Source organism: Anneissia japonica, unplaced genomic scaffold, assembly GCF_011630105.1.
Source record: "Anneissia japonica isolate Jap-2015-1 unplaced genomic scaffold, ASM1163010v1 scaffold987_len1640505_cov201, whole genome shotgun sequence".
Lineage (NCBI taxonomy): Eukaryota > Metazoa > Echinodermata > Crinoidea > Comatulida > Comatulidae > Anneissia > Anneissia japonica.
Genome location: NW_022714175.1, coordinates 512516 through 534916, shown reverse-complemented (window position 1 = coordinate 534916; position 22401 = coordinate 512516). Strand labels below are relative to the sequence as shown.

General features: G+C 33.6%; 1 protein-coding gene across 1 annotated transcript in view; it reads right to left on the bottom strand.

Moving 5' to 3' along the window:
- Positions 1 to 22401, bottom strand: part of LOC117108935 (RING finger protein 17-like) — a gene marked incomplete in the record, with an annotated part of 110795 nt that overhangs the window by 17510 nt on the left and 70884 nt on the right. Inside the window, 2 exon segments of the mRNA XM_033251119.1 lie at positions 1358 to 1506; positions 2370 to 2559. Of these exon segments, the coding sequence (XP_033107010.1) occupies positions 1358 to 1506; positions 2370 to 2559 (339 nt within the window).

Genomic DNA, 22401 nt, shown 5'->3' with positions numbered 1-22401 from the left:
ATAAAATTACCTTCTGAAAACCGGACGGCCAGTTTAAAACGATGATTTATTGACGAAATATGTTAAATAAATCATCGGAGACACATCGACTGACTCCAAATAACAACTATCAATCACAGAACAACACCACATGTACGATCGTTAGTGTTGATCGTGTGACACGCCAATAGCGCATTAATTAATTAATTGCAATGAGCCTAGATTTCATTTGTTTAATAAACTGATAAAAAAAAGTTCATGAGTGTGGTTTTCTTTATTAAGGAACGTATCCTTTTCTCACATTTTGCATTCATTCTCACGCTAAGGCAAACCAAGCGGTCCCAACATAAGGCTTTTCTATTGGCTGACGCAGTTTAGGGGGCGCTGCATAAGTTAGCACTTATTTTTAGCATTCAGTGACCCACCAAGGTTATGCCAGCGGCATCGAAAACCAATCAAGCGTGCAACCACGTTGAAGGGAAGCAGATTACAGTATGGCGATCGAATGAAAAATAACATTGACACTTATTATAAATTACGATACACATTAAGTTGATTTGTGTAAATTTTTATTGATAATAGACTTCCACACAAAAAAAATAGGTACGTACAACATAAATAATGTAAAAATAAAGTAAAACATGAATTTTAAATGTTTTCAGGTCAGTAGGCCTACACAGTACATGATGCAGTGTGGTGTACCTATCTGCTGTACCTTGCTAGGCCTAGGCTTATTATCGACTCAAGGTCAGGGAACCAAGGTAGGTAAAAATGATGTTCTCTAAACCGGTCCGTCCAGAAAACCGGTGAAAGTGGACGGTCCGAAGGGTGATCTGCGCCCTTGGTACAAGGCGCCTGAACCAATTACATTTCAAATTCTACAAGGTATTTCTCAGCAAAGTAAACCAATCAGAATAGCATGCCTCCCAAAATAAACAAGCAGTCAGTGGGTGGGGTAGGGGGTATTTAAAATGTTGATCCTGTGATACAATTTAGTAATTATGTGCCCTGTTAAATGTCAATCTATAATTGTCAGTGCCATAATGTACTTACTATATATTATTTTACAGTCTGATACAATGAAGTGGAAAGTCTGTAAATCGCCAAACACTGAATTGTTTTTGATCTGCATTTAGGGGGTAGGATGTCTATCAAGTATTTAATGCCCAAGGAGAGGTGGGACCTATGGTTTGGGATGTTCCTGGGGCTAAGTACTGGATTCACATTTATTAAAAGATTTTTCGGTGCTACTAGGGGGAAGTTCTTTGTGGCCACTCCTGGATTGGCCACTGAATTCAACGTGGTAATGAAATGTTTGAGGGTTTCTTTTTAGATTCTACCACAAACAGTACTCTAATAAATGCAATAGCAACCATACCTTCCAATGTTTGTATTATCAAGTTCAGCAAGTTTTTCTTCTACTAGCGGCATAAATATATAGTTGGATGGAGTTGCATGCACACTGGACATCGGTAATGTCACCTCAAATCCATTGTATAAACAAATTTTTGGTAATGATCCATGTTGCTAGCAAAAAAAAAAAGAATATTTAAAGTTGTACTCATCAGGCAAAGGGTTTTGATAAAAACAGAAAAAATTTAAAAGCTAATAAAAAAAAAATAATGGAAAAAAAAATAATGGAGAAAAAATAAACAGCCATGGTGGGAATAAGGTTGGTGGACCCTCTTATCTCTGAGAGTCCCTCCATGAGCCTCATCTAATACAAACTCCTACATCTGCCTCTGATCATATTAATAAGTATAAATATAAAATTAATTTACTCTGATGAGATATATGATCATACTGTAGAATATTGTTTGAGTTTTAATAAAATACTAGATATGATGCCTCCCTTGACACCTCAAAACCAAGCAGGTTGTACCAGTGAAACAAATCCTATAAACTCAGCTTTAGAAAGGGCAAACACTTTTTTTATTCCTTGTTTCACAATTTTTATAAAAGGTAATCAAGAGATTATGGGAAAAAAAGGAGAAAATAAGAATACAATTTTGACAAATAAAAAAATGTGAGTGTATGAGGAAAACAGATTATGAGGGCACCTTTAGGCCATCGCTCGAGAGCATATCACCACGTGCTCACCCTTGCATTCATACAAGAAAATCCACGATCCAGATATTAAGATAATGATGATGGGATCACTGGCCAATAGGAACTCCAAATTTTCTGATTGGTTAATGATAGAAACATGCTCAACTAAAAGATTGGGCGTTCTCACAAGAGTGTTAACAGTTTGTGCTAATGGTTAGCCGATCTGGATAATAGGGCTCTAGTGTCAACCTAACCCGAGTCCTGCTCAGGTACAACTAGTTTTGGTTATCAAACAACATAAAATAAAAATTAATTATAAAGTATTTCAAATTATACATTACCAAAACTTTAGCAACTTGTTCTTTGTTTGCAATAACTTCAAGTAATCGTGTCAAGGACGCCAATGGCCAATCTGTGGTCGGTAGCATCTCACAGTCGTCTGCTGTATCTGATGGCGGTAGTAAACCATACACTTCACAGAGAACTGCCTGAACAGGTAAATCAAAGTATTCAGCAGGTAAATACCGTAACCTGTGCAAGAAAAATGTTATAAAAAGTATTGTTTTGCCTTGTTTTTTTTTTGGTTATATACTTTATTCTCTAATCTAGACTGTCCATCCCTAGTTAGAGACAAATTATCCTCCATGCAAATAAAAAATGTTTTTTTTCCCCAATTTTGACATGAGCTCCATACAATTTTATTTTCAAATAACCTTTAAGATTGTTTTTGTAATGTTAGCACTGATCTATAAAACATGTATACAATATCTTTAGGCAATATGCTAATTGTGTAAGGCTCTATATTAACAATAAAAACAATAATTCGAAAAAAAAATCTTTTATAACTTAGGTTACTTCGATCATTGTCAAAACAGCATTGTTTTTCTTCAGGCCAAGTTGCAAAGACAGAATAACAATATTGCATAATAAAATTATAATCATAAAATAGATATTGAAAGTCAAATCAATATGAATGTGTAATAAATTCAGATAAATACTATAAGATAAATGTAAAAAATGATATAAATAAAACTATATAATCCGATGACGTTTTTGTGTCAGGAATAATATGAATCGATGTTTGTCCTACCTGACTATATAGTTCATAAATAAGCCTATAAAAGATGATTTCTTATCCGAGCAAAATTCAGACAACACAATACAGTGGAAATTGTGTAATAATTTGATAACATACAATTCATAACAAAAAAAATTTAACTACGCTTTAATACAATATTGCAACAGACCGTAGTAACAAATTGGTTGTTGTGGCAACAGTGATATTTTAGTATATATCAATCTTTGACAGATTGCTTTTATCGATGTGGCAATTGGAAATAAAAAGTCATTAAGGGTACACTTCAATTTCTCCATATTTCCAGTCAATAAAACTCAATTTCTTTGTTAAGGAGAGTAACTGAGAAAAGAGCACATTATTGATTCCGAACACTATTAAATGTATTGCATGTGTTTTTTTCATAAATGTATATATGAATCATATACTGAAATACACAAGCAAACCAGCTTGATTGTTCCTAGGTTGAGAGACTCATTTTCATACATACATCCAATGGCCATGTACAATTCCATGCGAGGAAGCTCTTTCTCTGAGCATTAAATGAGTACCTGGCATAGAGCTATTAAACAACTAGAGTGCTGACAAGATGGCGGAGCAATGCAGAGTTGTGTATGTGTACTATCCAAGATGGCTGCCATAGGAAAGTGCCACCTTCAGGCTTAGTATACATATTATTACAATAAATAAGCCCTCTGACTGAATATTAATTCATTATTGATAATTTGAATTGACAATGACAAATTATTATAACTGTTGTAGCCAAAAAGAGGCAAGTAGAGCATCTTATTCAAATATTTAAAAAAATTAAAATCGTGTACATTACACCCATACACCGCAACGCTCGAGTTTCAAACATACGGGTAACTAGCTGTACTGAACTTTCTGTGTAAATTGAGGGCGCCATTGAAAATGATAGTGCTCAGGCGAAATTTGATTGGCTGAATCTATGGCAGCCATCTTGGATGGTACACACACACACAGCTCTGCGTATTTCTAACATCGAATACATTGCTGTTAGCGCTCTAGTATTCTTATTATATCTCTATGGTACCTGGTTGACATAACTGGGGAGGTAAGAAGGTAGATGGTGGGGGGTGGGTAAGGACTATTACTCAGTGCTAAGGTTTAGCAAGATGGGCTTTAACAGCTGCGCCTACAGAAGTCTACCCAGTAAACCGGTACCAGCTACCGGTATCTCGTCTGTCCATAACAGGGGCTGTATGAACCAGTACACTTGGGGTAACCCCCCTACTTGTCTCAAAAGATGTACTGGGTTCTTCAAAGTGCATGTGTACATTGTGTACACTGGCCCTAATGCGGCACCCCTGCCTTAACTGTTAGACACGATAGGCATGATGCACTATATAAGACAATTATCATATACGACAATCTCCATTAAATGTATGTGTTGAAATTTTCAGGAATATATATGTCAATAACCGAAAGGTCCACTGATTAATCTCAGATAAGAAAGTATAATACATACTCCAAGTATTGAAATACACGCCATCGTGTTGGGATTCAATATTTCGACATTAATTATGTCATCATCAGGAATATGTCAATAAGTTTTATATTTGCATGGAATCTGTTGTATACTGCTGGATCTTGCAAAGGATAAACTTATCTAGATATGGCAAACTGCTATCTATTAGCCCCTTGTTGTAAGATCATCTCAGGCAAATGTCGTCTTCGTTTGTACTTTTTTAATAATAGGGTAGTTTCGCACGCGAATGTGTATGGTTAGTATGATGCATACGCCGGCTGCTATCCGCTAAACGTGTGGACGACACGCATATCTCGCTCACTACAGGTAAGGCAATTTTGGATTTCTAGTAGGATTTTCGATTATTTTCTCATTTTTAAGTGTTAAAAAATAAATGTATCTTTGAATACTTTTGTGACATTTGATGACAGCAAATTACGATAGGATGCGTCTTATTTTGGGGTATCAAATTGTCGGTGCTTTGATGAAAGAAGAGAACAGAATATAGTACTAGTGGGCTTAGCTAAGGCCCTAGGCTACGCTTGAATTGCGCTGTGATTGCAGAAAAAACACAGAATGGCTATGAACCGTTCCGGATAAACGTATTTGTACACATATTTGTGTGAAACCTCTCTAATACCTTTTTGAAATGTACTTGTTAGTTCTCTACACAAAGGAAGTAAAAAAATTATGTTACTTTGAATTGAATTTCAAGATGCAGCCAATTGTTTCTGGCTTACCACTTCATTAGTATATCTAGCTAAGGAGCATCCTCTCAGACACTTGGCATGAATTCCATTGTACAACCAATCTTGGTATTAGTACTTTTTATAAAAGTCTATAGGTTCAAAGTACTCTGACAGATATACTCTCTATGTTGAGTTAATAACTTTCAATTAAAAATAAATAAGAGCAAATTTTATCATCATATTCTGCAATTTCCAATATTTCTCGATATTGGGATTGGGAGGGTACATTAGGCGATATTTTTTTATAACTTGTTTTAAGCAAACCTGCTGCCGATCAAAAATAAAAATAAAATTTTATTTTTGGCCAATTTGCCACCCGCCGCCACGGAAAAATGGAAATTTCAGGAAAAAAAATATAAGTTTTTAAAAATTTAAATTACGCCCAACGCTGCCTTGAAATCTGCAAAAAATATTATATTTCTTCCTAATTATTTAAATTTAAAGCATTTAACCATTCCAAAAAAAAATTATTTTTATTTTCTCCTCTCTCTGGATGTTTTTGGCAAAACTTATTTGCTAAATAGGAAAACATAATTTTATTTTTATTTGAAATCATCATTATTGGTGGGCAGCGTGTTCCCTGCCATACCACCAAGATATTCAACTCTCATTTAGAATGCAATATGTGTAAATTACTGTAATTCCATGTTTGCATTTATTGAATGTGAACTGAAATAATAATGTATATATAAAAAATAATTGCCAATTAATAAATGAATAATATATACTGTAATACTGTTATAAGTGAGATTCTTTTTTAAATTAAGTGCAAAATTATATTTCATAAAGTGCAATTCAATTGGTGAAAGTATTGTATCATTGTCTCTTGTTATTTTGCACTGTAGCATTATACTGCAGAATCCACTATTATGGCTGGTACTTGATGAGGTTTTTGATAATATACGTGAAGACTAAATTACATTATTTCTGAAATTAGATGAAATTATTCCAAATTCCAATCTTCCTAAACTCATCCATTTCAAGCCTTCTACAATGGCCGATACGGAATGTATTTTGTCTACACTTCAGACGGTGCGAGTCCCATAGGGTCCTGAAGGCAATTATTCTTATTCATCGTGATGAATAAATAATTTTAATGTCTAACACTAAAACAACACCTGATACAAGCGCATGCAATGAGCACAAAACCTGAGACAAGCCACTGCTTGGCGACACGCAAGACCTGTTTAAGCACAAAATAAAAATATCTGTGCATCTTTTAGTTCTTATCTGGTGTGACATTTTTTACGGAAGTGCTTGCATGGCTGCAAAATCACCTTACCATTTGGATATCTATGACAATTTTGTTTGGAAAATTACTGGAGAAAGTTCTGGGTAAGAAATTTAAGCAAAAAAAGCAACAATAAATCATGCTACAGTAGCTGCATCAGCAGCAGTTTCGGGTTTTGGCACCCCTTTAAAAAGAAGCCTAATACCTTTCTGAAGCATATAGGCCCAAGGGGAATAAACTTTGTGAACTTATACTTTCTTGCTTAAGACTTATTATATAAACTATATAAATTATAATAATTAAGCCAAATCTCCAGAGAAGAATAAATAGCCATATGAATTACTATTGCAAAGTAGAATTTGCAGGAGTGATTTAACCATGATGAAATGTCTGCACTGGTCATTTTCTTCAATTTACGGAAATAAATGGCCTGATAATGGGTCATTAGATTGAAAATTAAACGACAAACCAGTAACTTTGAAAAATATCCAAAAGTAACTAATAATCCATTTAAGAAATTAAAACATGCTACATACTAACAAATGTATTGAATATATAATAAACAGCCTTACCATCTGGGCAAACCAATAAATTTTTAATGACTGTTATATGTAAAGCAATTTTGTACCTACTATTTGTAGAGTTATCCAAAAGGTCATTAAACTCAAAAATCAGTTATAAAATAATTGCAAAAAGAGAAAGCAATCTTTAGTTTGATCTCATGTGTAATATTAAGGTATAATATACATATAAAAAGCTATTAACATTTATTAATGCCTACTACCATAAATAAAAAGATTACTATTACAAAAATATTCTAATAAAAATAGATTATAGAATAATTTATAGGCTTGCAAATTGGATTGAGGAACAGTGGTTATAATCACCACACTCCTGAAAATACTTTAATCAACTCATGATGTATTTGAAATTTAACAAGGATGCAGATTTAGTCGGAAGTTACTTCCAGAAAAACACATTATTAATTTTCAAAAAAATATAATCAGCATCTGGAGTCAATGCAAGTACAACCTACTGTGATCCTAGGCTAACTATAAAATCACAATGAGTTAAATGAATTCTAGAGAATGCTAGAATGCACTGAATACTATACAGAGTAGAAGTCGAGCTAATTCCTCGTCACCAATTGTGTCTATACTGTTTTAGTCAATTTACAAAACTAATTTTGTGTCTACTGGGCTAAGTATTAACTATATGGCCCCGCCCACTCTTGACCATCACCCTCAATACACTGTACACAATAAAGTAACACATGATCAGATATAGTGTGATTCGGTCAAAAAGAATTTCCAAGTAGTTATCGGTGCACGGAGCGAGGTAATTTCAATCCGCAACGAGAAAGGGGTCTGGTTACGTATCCACACGAGGAAATGCAATAGGTTGAAATTATTACGCCGACCGAGTGACACCCACTGGGGTGTACCTACGCCCATTGACACAAAGAGTTTTTCCGCTGATGTCGGAAAATTTATTTTCTACCTACCAGTGGTGCCTGCTCAATGGCATTTCTAGGCGTCGAAACCATTCTTCTATTAATTGAGCATGCCACACCAGCACCAATGGAAACAATCCTTCTATGAGAGCATGCCACAACAGCGCCAATGGAAACCATTCTTCTATTAATTGAGCATGCCACACCAGCACCAATGGAAACAATCCTTCTATGAGAGCATGCCACAACAGCGCCAATGGAAACCATTCTTCTATTAATTGAGCATGCCACACCAGCACCAATGGAAACAATCCTTCTATGAGAGCATGCCACAACAGCGCCAATGGAAACCATTCTTCTATTAATTGAGCATGCCACACCAGCACCAATGGAAACAATCCTTCTATGAGAGCATGCCACAACAGCGCCAATGGAAACCATTCTTCTATTAATTGAGCATGCCACACCAGCACCAATGGAAACAATCCTTCTATGAGAGCATGCCACAACAGCGCCAATGGAAACCATTCTTCTATTAATTGAGCATGCCACACCAGCACCAATGGAAACAATCCTTCTATGAGAGCATGCCACAACAGCGCCAATGGAAACCATTCTTCTATTAATTGAGCATGCCACACCAGCACCAATGGAAACAATCCTTCTATGAGAGCATGCCACAACAGCGCCAATGGAAACCATTCTTCTATTAATTGAGCATGCCACACCAGCACCAATGGAAACAATCCTTCTATGAGAGCATGCCACAACAGCGCCAATGGAAACCATTCTTCTATTAATTGAGCATGCCACACCAGCACCAATGGAAACAATCCTGTTGTGGCATGCTCTATGAGAGCATGCCACAACAGCCCCAATGGAAACAATTCTTCTATTAATTGAGCATGCCACACCAGCACCAATGGAAACAAGCCTTCTATGAGAGCATGCCACAACAGCGCCAATGGAAACCATTTTTATATTAAGTGAACATTTATTATTACATGTTCATTTTTATTCTTCTGTTTTTCAATATGATTCGTGGTCCGACACTGTCTGAGCCTTGAGACAATTCTATTGTGGAAGGCGCTCTAGAAATATTCTACAAGTAGGCAAGATTTTTTTATACTTTGTGTAACGTACCTGGCGCCCGCCAATAATGTGAGTTTATTTTTGGTCAATTAGCACACCTGCCGCCATGAAATGTGAAAGTTCATCTTTATATTTAATAGCCCGTCGCAGCCTTTAAATCTCCAAAAAACAAGATATGTATATTTTTTTTCTAATTATATAAATTTAAAGCAATCCCATTACTACACAGTTTACATTCACCAATACAACTTTATTTATTATCTCTTCCGTCTGGATGTTTTTGGCAAAACTATTTGAAATAAGAAAACAAAATTTTATTTTTTTTTTGTGACGATTCTTTAAAAAACATTGTTTACGAAACAAGGTATGAAAAAAAAGTCTCGCCATATCATATTACATCTTTAGTACTGGCTATGAAATTTTGTTTCCATTTTCTATATTCAATTGACAACTAATGACTTGCTCAAATATACAGAGTATGCAATTCAAATATTGAATTTGCTCAGGTTCATTAGCACAAACACAGTTCAACAAATAATCAAACAGAAGCTCTATAGATTCATATATCAAAATTACCAGGCTAATAGCTGATGTTGCAAAGTTGAATGTATTATTATACGAGTGTGTACTAAGCTCACCGCTGCACAATCAGAATGGTTCGCAGTGAGATGAAAATATTGGACATTAGTGCTACTCTACATGGTATAGGTACCAAAAAGTCAGGTTTATTTTGAAGTGCTAAAATGAAATATGAATATCATAAATATTTATTGATTAAGTGGCATTTCAAAAGGTTTAGTGCGCTGTAGAAAGAATAAAGCAACAATAAATAGATCATTTTAAAAAGTGCAAACCTTTCATAAAATATATAAAAATTATGGAAAGGGTGAGCGATTCTATGGAAACCAAGCTTTAGAGTTAATTCAATTATTATGGGTTTATAGTTCATAGTAACAACATACAAGCATAAGCAATATAGTGAACCAATATAAAATTGATTATTAAAAACATTTAATGTTACTACTGTTTGGTAAATGTGGTACACTACATAGATTGAAAAACCATTGTTTAAAAAAAAACAATCTTGAGAGCATCTCAATTTTTAGATGGCTTTAATCGCCGTAAGAAGAATAATGAAAAGATCCATCATTAGTAGACTCCAATCTCCTCATCCTACATCCCTTAATGATGGGATCAATTTATTACTCTTCTAAAGAAGATTAGAACAATCTAACTGAAATCTCTAGATTTTGGGCAGTTTCTAATGATAAATACAAAATAATCAATTTTTTTTTTAACCACATTGCAACTCATATTTTTGCTTTTACAAAAATCGGTTTTCGTGGCGGAAATTATGGCACAATTTTTAAAACTGTATATTGTATTTTTTTCTCACAAATAAGACAATTACTTCACATGAATTCTGGTCATGATGGCGAGGAGTAGGATACGGTGTGCAGCTAGAAGGCGAATGCTTTGTCCTGCCACAAAACTAAATACAAAACGATTTTGTCGCCCCATATGTCTGCTGACATTTTAGATTGTAGGCCTAGGACATGGACAAGAGGACTAATTATTTTGAAAGTTTGCAGTGGTTTGACCTGGAGGTCACATTTCACCTGATAATCGCTTCTTTTGTGTTGCAGCTAAAAGGTGCACAGCCAAAATAGGTTATTTGCCATTCAAACACCCTATTCATTGCGTGTTTTTAATCGCTTTTTTCGAACTGGTCCCGTTTCTACTACAAGAAAAAAGGCAATTTTTTTGAAAAAGCAATTTTTAATCGATTTTTTCTTTCCAGTAGAAACAGACTCATACTAAACGACACCAGTTTAAGGCCATTTACTTGGTGTATCGCAAGCATTTTACAAAACAATACACAATGTTTTTAGTAATCACATCTACATTTGTCCAACTTTAATTTTTTTAACTACCTACAGTTTCAGTCATCAAATAGCACTACAGCACAAGATACAGTTTACACTGGAAAGTTAGATCTTTTTGGCCCAAGTTGATGGGCCTTTATCAAGTGTAGTTGATAATAAAGGAAGATCAAATATTAAAAATTTTTTAAAGACTATACTCTGGATGAACACTCAATGGAAAGAAACTGGTTGTTATTGTAATCCCAAATAAATTATATGAGGACATAAAATATTAATATATTAATAATATATAATGGTAAAATACTGATACTAAATGAGATGAAATGTTAAATTACACAATTAATAATATTGAAGAAGCATTTTGTAAGTTCATTCAGTGCACAGTGAACCCACATTTAAGGGTCAATGGCCTTAATGTGATGGCGGTGATACTAGTTTAATTAGAAATATTTGCTATTGTAATGAATGATATTCATGAATGATAGTTTACTTGAACGATTGACTGATTGATTGACTGACTTCCTTGTACATTTATGTCTCTTTTCAGGGGAAAAGAATGGGTTTTGAAAAATTATTTTTTACAGTGTTAGTAAGTAGAGAATTTTTGCTATGTATAAATTGATACTGTTTTTACAGTTTTTGTCATTTATTATCGCTACTGCTTATTAAGGCACGATATACACATTCATTGTAACAGGAAAAAAAAAATCTAATTTAGCGTAAAATGAACTTATGAACTATATAACAGTTATCTATTATTGTATGTTTTTAAATTTTTCAAGACATATTTCTTTTAATCTGATAATGCTGCAGAACAGAAAGAAACATCAACACTCTGGAAACTATTAGAAAGCAACAAAAAAATAAATATTATTAAGTTTTATGGCATTACCTAAAGTAAACTTATAATTTATAATTTTGTTGTCATTTCTTTCAAATTTCACTTTCCTCTTTATCTCCATAATGTTGGGGTAGTCAACTAACAACTAATCAATTAGTCTTTGATAACCACTTGTCCAATAATAACAATATTAGCAACTGCAAACAAGAGTAACAACAGCAACAACAACAGTAGCAATAACATCAGCAACAACAACAAAAGCAGCAACAACAATAGCAATAGCAACAACAACAACAAAAGCAATACCAGCAATAACACCAACAGCAACAACAACAAAATCAACACCAGCAATAACACCAGCAACAACAACAAAATTAACACCAGCAATAACACCAGCAACAGCAGCACACAGCAGCAGGAACAACACCAGCAGCAGCAAAAGCAACAGCAACAACAACAACAACAAATGCAAAACCAGCAATAACACCAGCAACAACAACAAAATCAACACCAGCAACAACAACAAAATCAACACTAGCAATAACACCAGCAACAGCAACAACAACAAAATTAACACCAGCAATAACAGGAGCAACAACAACAAAATCAACACCAGCAATAACACCAGCAACAGCAGCACACAGCAGCAACAACACCAGCAGCAGCAAAAGCAACAGCAACAACAACAACAACAAATGCAACACCAGCAATAACACCAGCAACAACAACAAAATCAACACCAGCAAATAACACCAGCAAATAACACCAGCAACAACAACAAAATCAACACCAGCAATAACACCAGCAACAGCAACAACAACAAAATTAACACCAGCAATAACACCAGCAACAACAACAAAATCAACACCAGCAATAACACCAGCAACAGCAGCACACATAGCAGCAACAACACCAGCAGCAGCAAAAGCAACAGCAACAACAACACCAACAGCAAAAGCAACAGCAAAAACAACACCAACAACAACAGCAACAACAACAAAAGCAACACCAGCAATGACACCAGAAACAACAACAAAATTAACACCAGCAATAACACCAGCAACAGCAGCACACAGCAGCAACAACACCACCAGCAGCAGCAAAAGCAACAGCAACAACAATACCAGCAAACATCAACACCACATAGCAGCAACACAAAAATAAAAGTTGCTTTAGTCAGTATTTTTTACAGTTATGCAGTAATTACAATATTTTCAGGCAAGTATACCTCCTGATTTTTTTTCATTTTTTTTCTTTCAAGGACTCTGGGGTAATTCCTTTCAAATAGATATGTGCTCTACACAAAATCATATTTACTATTATATTAATACCAAAGATAAACACTCTGTGGAGAAATACTGGAAAACCTCACATGGAAATGTTTATTTGGTGGATTAAATAAGTTATTATTATTTATTATTTATTTGTGACACTTCACCTTTGTATTGGTGGCATTTACAGTCAGTGGTGCGGTCTTACAAAAAACACAAAAGAAAAAGGAGAGAAGAATCTTAACATTAACAATTAATACTTAACTAAATACTTAATACAAAAACTGCAATGGTACAGTTTTAACAAAATAAGCAAAAGGAAATCAAAAAGAAATATACTGAGATCCAATTGCAGGAAGAGGAGTAATATCCGAACAAAAGGGCAGATGAGCTCCTCGGAGTCACTGACCAACCGTGCTTAGTTTAAGGAGCGGGATTATAGTCATTTTTAAAGGGTTAGAATGAGGATTAGTTTATTGATTTGCTTTCTCGTTTGTCAAGCGCACAGATTTCCCAACAAAATTACTATTACCGTATTTTTAAAATTTTATTTATTATTATTTTTTTGCTGTGCGTTTGCGTGTGGAAACGTAAGTATTTAGTACGATAACATGTCAGGTACGGCAAAACATCACTTACATAACATTATTATTATTATTATTATTACTTATATTACTATTATTATCATTATTATACTTTCATTATTGATTGATGTTTAATAAAAAAAAATTAAAAATTAAACTACAACCAGCTAATTTGAAAGTCTATGCAAATAAATATAGAAACAATATTATTTATGTGTATTTTTTATTGAAAAATATATTTTTTCATTTTCAAATGAACTAAAATGTGAAAGCAAACAATTTAAAAACTGAATTTCATTTTTCAATTTATTTTTAATTCAAAACAGATGAAATAAGTTTAATGTATGCAGCAATCTCTAGCAATGTTCCATGAAATCAGTTTTTTTAATGTGACCGGCTCCGACAAAACCAGTCATCTGTGGCAAAAATTCAAAATTGGGTTTTTGGCATTTTCAGATTCCTGGATGAATTCCCCTAAAAAACAGTATTTTTTTTATGGAAATTGGTTGAGCATTTATAGCGAAGTTATGAATATTTTGAAGTTATGAATATGTAATTGAAGTTATGAATATGTAATTCAGTAGATATCTGCCATGTAGTAGATATCTGCCATGAAATCAGTTTTTTTAATGTGACCGGCTCCGACAAAACCAGTCATCTGTGGCAAAAATTCAAAATTGGGTTTTTGGCATTTTCAGATTCCTGGATGAATTCCCCTAAAAAACAGTATTTTTTTTATGGAAATTGGTTGAGCATTTATAGCGAAGTTATGAATATTTTATTCAGTAGATATCTGCCATGTAGGTTTTAAGAAAACAGCTTCCAAAGATTTCAAAATCAATACCGTTATTACTGGAATAAACACCCCGCTTAGAATAAACGCTCCCTCCAGAGCCATCCCCCACCCCAAATGACTAACGGAAGCAATATCATTTTCAACACATTCTGTTAATGTTCTACTCCTATAGAATTACATTTATTCTAACCTGTTTAGGATCAACAAGTCTTTTTGTTCACGCAAGAACACATTTTGGTAGTAATTATGCGTTGTAGTTCCACATTTACAGTGAAATTAATGAGCGTTTATTTCAGTATATACGTATCCATTTTACACAAAAAAATTAACGCCTCCCTCGAATAAACGCCCCTTTTGAAAAAACTCATCACATCACGGTCACATATGTTCTCTGCATGATTTAGCTGCATAATGGAAACATTATCTATCTATCAATCAATCTTTATTTTTCCATCATGAATAAAAACAACAAAAAAATTAAGATGGAGGAAATACAACAAAGGCAAGGCCTGGCAATGTGTTGTATTACCTTAACAAAAAGAGAATCATTAGCAATATAGAAGAATATTAAAAACATTAAAAATACACATTAATCAAAACAATTACATTACCCACCCACCCCTATGAAAACCATGTAGCCAAAGTGAACAAGTAATCATTTATTAAGTCAGAGTATTTCCATAAAGTTAACTTGCGAGATTGGATGTGCTTAGAAATCTGGTTTTAAAATGTTTGACAAATTATTCCAAAATTTAGGTCCAGTTGAAAATACAGATTCGATCTTATGAATATCTAGTCGATAGTTATTTTTATGTCTAGTATTGTACCCATGAATAGTACAGTAATAGTAAAGATTTTCTCCGGTAGGAAATGCTTCACTTTATAACACACCAATATTTTTGGAACACATTCAATACAACAGACACATTTATTATCTGTAAACCTATGTTTTAAACACCAATTTGAAGCTGTAGTGCTAGTAAAAGCCTAGGCACAGGGACAAATATATTCATGTTGATCTGTTGAATTTATTTTCAAAATAAATTCCATTGGTATAAGACATGTATGCAGTGCATTGGTGCACTGTATTTAATACTTGTTGAAATCTTTTATTTATTTCATTTTCTTGTACAGTACTTTAATTTATATTTTTACCAAATCTGGACTGAAATCTGGGAGACTAGAACGGCAACTGTACAAAAAAACTTTCCAGAATAAAGAATAATTTGTATTTGTGTTATATCCATGATGTAGCTGCATAATGGAAACATTATCAATCAACCAATCAACCTTTATCTTTCCATCATGAATAAAAAAAAAAAAAAATTCAGATGAAGAAAATACAACAAAGGCAAGGCCTGACAATGTGTTGTATTACCTTAACAAAAAAGACAATCATTAGCAATATAGAAGTATATTAAAAACATTATAAATACTGAATTATTTGGCCAGTTTATACATCATATTGATGAAATTCATTTTTTATAAAATAAGAACTGAAACAATGAAACGTGTCAGCAATTTTATTTGAACAAATGTTGTTGACCTTGAAGCAATGCTCGGTGACCTTGAATATACGAAAAATTAAATCAATCACGGCTGAAAAATCTTGTATATTGCAAGGAGATTATTAATAAGTCTAGTAGAATTACGTTGCTAACATTAAGACTACAGTAACTCCTTTTTGCTGAACCGCAGTTCAAGATTTCAACTTGAGAAAATATGATTTAAAAAATGCAGCATTTTAAAGAGCAAATGCAGAAGGTTTAATATTTAAATTTAGATGTTTGTGAAAAGCAGAGATTATTATAAATATCTACTGAAATAATAATTATTTGCAACAGTGTACAACTATATTATATTAATATGTATAATATTAAAATATTCTGAATTTGTATATTAAAATTAAATATACAATATGTGTAGTAGTTGTTAGTTGAGAGGTTTCGCATGTGAACGAATATGTGTACGTATACGCTTAGCTATCCGTAACAGTTTGTAACAATTCTGTCAGACTGGAACTTTTGGGGTGAACTATCCCAGCAAACAGCAAAGAAATACTGTATTACCGATGACCTGTTGTGTGATATATAACATTTTGACTTTTGCATTACCAAGATGCCCTGTATGAGCGCCTAGTGGCTTATTTTTTTCAAACAATTTCTAATTCGTGAAGGGGGGACACCACCTCCCAAACACTCCCTCGGATCACACCTGCAGCGCTCGGATGGCACTATGGGCCATAGTACACCTCTTGTCCTGGTTCTTCAAATTTAATCAATGAACAATTTTGGGCCCTATTGTGATATAGTTGAGTACCTCTGTATTAAGATGTGAAAATAAGATTGCATGAAAGCTATTGAGTAGAAACCAAGCCACTCTGCCAACAGCTGCAAGCAAAGAGCTGGATTGAATCTTGCCATAAGACTGTACCTGATCCCCTCTTTGCCTTCTGTTTCTATTGAATTTCATTATTGAGGCTTGTGGCAATCTTGAAATTAAAATTAATATTCACATCTAATAACACTGGACTATTCATGATCCAGAAACCTATCACAAAAACTATCTCCGATAACCTCTGCTTATCTCCCTCCTTCTGTAGCGTATGTGTAATTTTTAATTATATCATCATTGAAACCCATACTTCAATAGCCTGAGGACAAAACAAAGCTTAATGACTGAACGAGAAAATTTCATCCAATGACAGGCCACGGCCGTATTTGTAAAACAAATAACGAAGATGGTCAAAAAATATTAAATTCTCATCAGGTAGAAACTCATATTTTTAAATTGATATCATATACGGTATGATCAGACAACCTAATAGAGCTGAATCCTAACGTAGTCTGTTCACCAAAAGGACCTCTAAGTTTCTAAAACGATACCTTTAAATATAGTCACTATTCATTAATTGAATGTTAAATTTATCTTATGTGAGGATTTTTTTCACAGCATTTTAGATTTGTTTACTCTAGGCTCTATTCTTGGAGATGAGAATGTCTCTCCACCTCTGTTAATCCCTAGCTATAAACTGTTGATGAAATTGCTAGACAGTTGAGGTTTTCGATTACTGTTGCATTTCCAACAAATACCCTATGATATCTGTCGTAACGGAGAAGGACACTACATGTAAGCCCTTTAATTTTAAAAAATTGACTCGAAAGGACCAATAACAAAAGAGGATATTTTTTTTCCAATGAAAAACCAAACTAATTTTTTTTTTCGAAATACAGAGAACAATTAATTGACCTTGGTATTTTGAGGACAATTTTTCAATTTTAATTTTATATTAATATTTGATGTTATCATATCATAGTGTAAATTTTCCATTTTTTTACACTATGATATTATTATATTAACAATTGGAATCAAATTTTATTACTACTTTTTATGACATACATATTGATGACACAATATTGATTGCATTTTAAAATTTCATAGACTTCTAATGTGTCCTGATAGAAATAGAATGAATATAATGTATAATAATTCATTTTCCTTAGACTATATTTTATAATTATTTGAATTTTCTATAATTTAGGATTTTTGTATGGTACCTAGTCTTTACATAAAAAGCACTGGAAATATAACCAACCTACAGTAATAAATCAATAAAAAAAAATCTTAATTCTATCCAATTACATTGATCCCATTTTTAAAGAAAAATAAAGAATCTACATGATTACGAAAAACTAAGGACAATATGAAACGCAAGGGGGGGGGGGCGCATATCAATTGCCCAACATCAATAAGCGGTGGGACACAATCTACTTCATACATTGGTGGCGCCAGTCGCAGAACAGCTGGACTGGACGAAGTATCAACAATCAAGTCTGCAATCCTACTGGCTTTGCTAACTGGTAGTTGGCAAAATTGATTACACCTAAAAAAGTAGGCAAACTGGTTTTAATTACCGGTAAATAAAAATGTTTAAAAATACGCAATTAAACAGGAAACTTAAAAGGAAACAAACAAAACAGTGTACTCACATTCCTCAAATGTTGTCGAATATTTTTGTTTTGAGCTTTCATTCCTTACAAAAGACAGTCACCAAATGTCAAGATAGTATGGGCTTCTTTTCGAGATATGACTGTCATTTGTAACCAATGAAGTTTAATACACATTCAAATCCATCTAACCAATATAAATTATAATTAATATCTTATCATCCTAACAATTTAATATCTTTTCATCCTAATGACTTTAATTCATAGTTTCATATGTCATTTAACCTTCTTTGCTTTATTATTAATATAACTTTTTACATTCAAGAAAACTATCCAAATATGCACAAAATTTCTCTTTATATTATAAGATATATTCCTTTTGATCTAATATGGATTAAAACTCATCAAGAGAGATCATAAAAGTTTTTTTTAGCATTCTGACTACTGGAAATGTAGTTATTAACAGGATCTTAACATACCTCCATAGGAATTGATTTATGAGCAATAAAACACACAATGTACATGCACTTCTTTAACATTTTATTAAAATTTGATTTAAACGGATATAGGTGTCTGCCCAGGGAACATTATAACATGTTCACATGGAAATAACATACAATAAAAAAATGAATTACCATCAGATTAGGTTTAAAAGCAGATTGGAAATTGAGTCATTATGACATCATTAGATAATAGCAGATAATAGCTTGTAATAGAACTTGTTATCATAGAGCTGATGGGAATAGTGATGAATGTAGTAAAACAACACACAAACAGTCAACGAGGATAATTAATAGCCAATTGCACAGCTAACTATGCAGCCAAATCTTTAAGCAAACACCAAGTCAAATAGCCAAACATATCTAGATGATAATCTAAGAAAATTAGCTACATCTAAATGCATAGCCAAGGTTATCTATTCAAACAAGGAGAAACATAATTATACACAGTTAAATAATATGTCTGGCATCACATAACCAAATAGCTAAACATAAAGCCACATAATATAAATGACAACAACAATAACAACGTATTGTTTGAAACTTTGCATGGCAAAGTAATAACATATAGTGTATGTTTAACATATATGTTGAAGCTTGTGGTACACCATGTAGGTAGTTTTGAAAACAAATAACACAACAAAAGCTTGCACTTTATATACAGTGTCATGCACAAGTATGTATTCACACAGAGGTAAAGATATCTGCTATATACTGTACACTGGCAAATATCTACAAATACATAGTCTAAAAAAACATTGCAAAATAATAGCAGAAAATATGCAGTACACACCAAAAACAACAACACAGCGAAACACAGACAACCTCACAGACAACCCATAGCCAAACACACACCCATACTTGCAGCTTAAAGCCCCATTCCTGGCAAAATCATAGTTGTTTAAAAAAAAAAATCGAATTTTTATACGTGTTATAAAGATTTATAAATATAATACGAAATTGCTAGTTTAACTGAATTTAGACATTCCTAAACATAAAAAAAATTGTAAAATAATTAATTTGATTTTTTTGTGTTCCACACAAAAAATAAATGGATGAATTTTTCATGATTTTGCGATAGGTCTGCGAAGAAATATATTGGCGCTGGAAACGTTAGCCTATCCAACACTGCTAGCATAATATTTTCTGTTGCTAATATTTCATAGGAATTATTTCAAATTTGTTAAAAAAATGATTCTGACCGAGATTTTGACACTTAAACATATATCAGACCTACTCGATTGACCGCAGTGTGCGAGATGCGAAGTACAAAAACTAATCTCATCAAAGAGGGCACACTTTATTGACTGTATAAAGTATACATAAAAGCGAGTGAAATTTTGCCGGTAATGGGACTTTAACACAACAAATACATAACAAGACAAACTTATATATGGATCCACAGCCAAATAACCAAACATAGAAACAAACACACAGAAAATTTTACACCCTTTCATGTAGAATCTTCGATCAAACATGTAGAGCCTGGTTTCCATATAATCGCTACACGCTATCGCTGACAGCTTTTGGTGATGCTGATTGGTCGGTTGAATTTGGGGAAGCATTCCACGACTGCACTGAAAACACTCTAGCGACAATGTAGCAATTTCATGGAAACCAGGCTTTAAGCAAATGTATTACAGCAAAACACCTGGTAGATTTCAAATCAAATTTCAAGTAAAGAAAATAATTATACAGTATACACATGTGTATATTACCGAGCATTACTTGCTATCAAAGTGGAAATTTTTGTAAATTATCATCACTTTCCCTTCTCTAAACCAGTCTCTCCTGAAAACCCGACTTGATTACAGAATATCAAATATCACTGATGATTCTCCAAAATATGGTGAATATACACATTTTCCTCAGTTGCGTAAATGGGAATTAATGCGGCGGTCTCAAGTATCTTATTATTGGGGGCTCGCATTAATCTTGTCATCATGTATAAGATCTTAGTGCGAGTGCTATTTCTTCTTGCTTGTTATTTCAGGCGCAATAAATACATATTAGAAAAATAAAGTAGCCTTGGTTTGGCAGTAATGTAGGATTTGCTAAACTATGAATTCAATCACAAATTAGAAGCCCAAGGGAAGGAGAAAAGAAGGGGGAAGCCAGAAAAAAAAGTGGCCTTAGTTAGGCTGTAATGTAAGCTTTGCTAAACTATTAATTCAATCTCAAATTAGAAGCCTAACGGGAGGAGAAAAGAAGACAACTTGAGGCCATATACATGTATCATATCTTATTAAAACCAGTATCCCCAATGACAACTGAAACAAAGACAATTAAGCGGAAAATGATCAGTCATCAAATTGTCCACATTGGCAGTGGAAGTGCCAGTAAGGCAGAGGTTTTGATCTCAAAACTTCCTTTCATTAAAAACCATTATTACCAATGTTAACTCTTACAGTAGGAAGCCAATTTGGCGAAAAATTATCAGTGATTCTAATTGTCCACATTGGCAGTGACAAATGAAGGTGGGCTTAGTTAGGTCTCTAGTTGGCCAAAACTATGACCTTAAAAAAATGTTTTTCTTCAAATAAAATTCTTTGGGCATAATAATTTAGTATTAAATTGATTCAGACCAACCTAGAATTGTCCAAAATTGCCCTGTTCTTCTAGGCTCCATATCACACTCATGAGAGCATACTGATGAACATATTATACTGGGTGCTCTCAACTATATCACAATAGGGGACCAAAATTGTTCATTGAATAAAATTTGAAAGGCCAGGGCAAACGGCGTACCAAAGCGCATAGCCCCATCCGAGTGGCGTAGTCGCAAGGTAGGGGGAGGGTTTTGGTGAGGTGTCACCCTCCCAAATTAGAATTTCTTTGAAAATTAGCTGCTAGATGCTCATTCAAGGCATCTTGACCTAAGAAAGTTTACCCTTGTGTTTGGTAATGCAAAAGTCAAAATGTTATATACCATATCATGGGTCATCAGTGATACAGTATCTGCAATATCCACATGAAAAGTTTAAATGAACGCCTACTCTTTTCTCCTAAACATGAAACATCAAGCGAGCAACTGTGCAAGAGGCTGAAAGTGGGTGTGTTGGAAAGTTGGCAAAACAGAATGCGAAATTATTGAGGTTAGAAATCTAGGTTTATGCCTAACGGAAAATATTATTTTCAGCTTGTCCTCGCGGGCCGCATAACACGCACTCGCAGGCCAGAGATGGCCACCAGTTGAGAACCCCTGTACTATATCATAGTCTGGGAAAAATCACATATATTTGTTATAAAACTTTGGTGTGGACAGAGCATTATACTGTAGAACCAAGGACCATACCATAATCCTTGGCAGGCCTAGCTATACGTGTAGCCGTTTAATTAAACGCAGTTTAATTTTGATGACCTTGTATATATAACTTTATTTGTTAATTAATTATTAAATAATTGGATTGTGAATTTGATTAATTTCTTTTATTTGTATTATTTGCAACCATTGGTGTA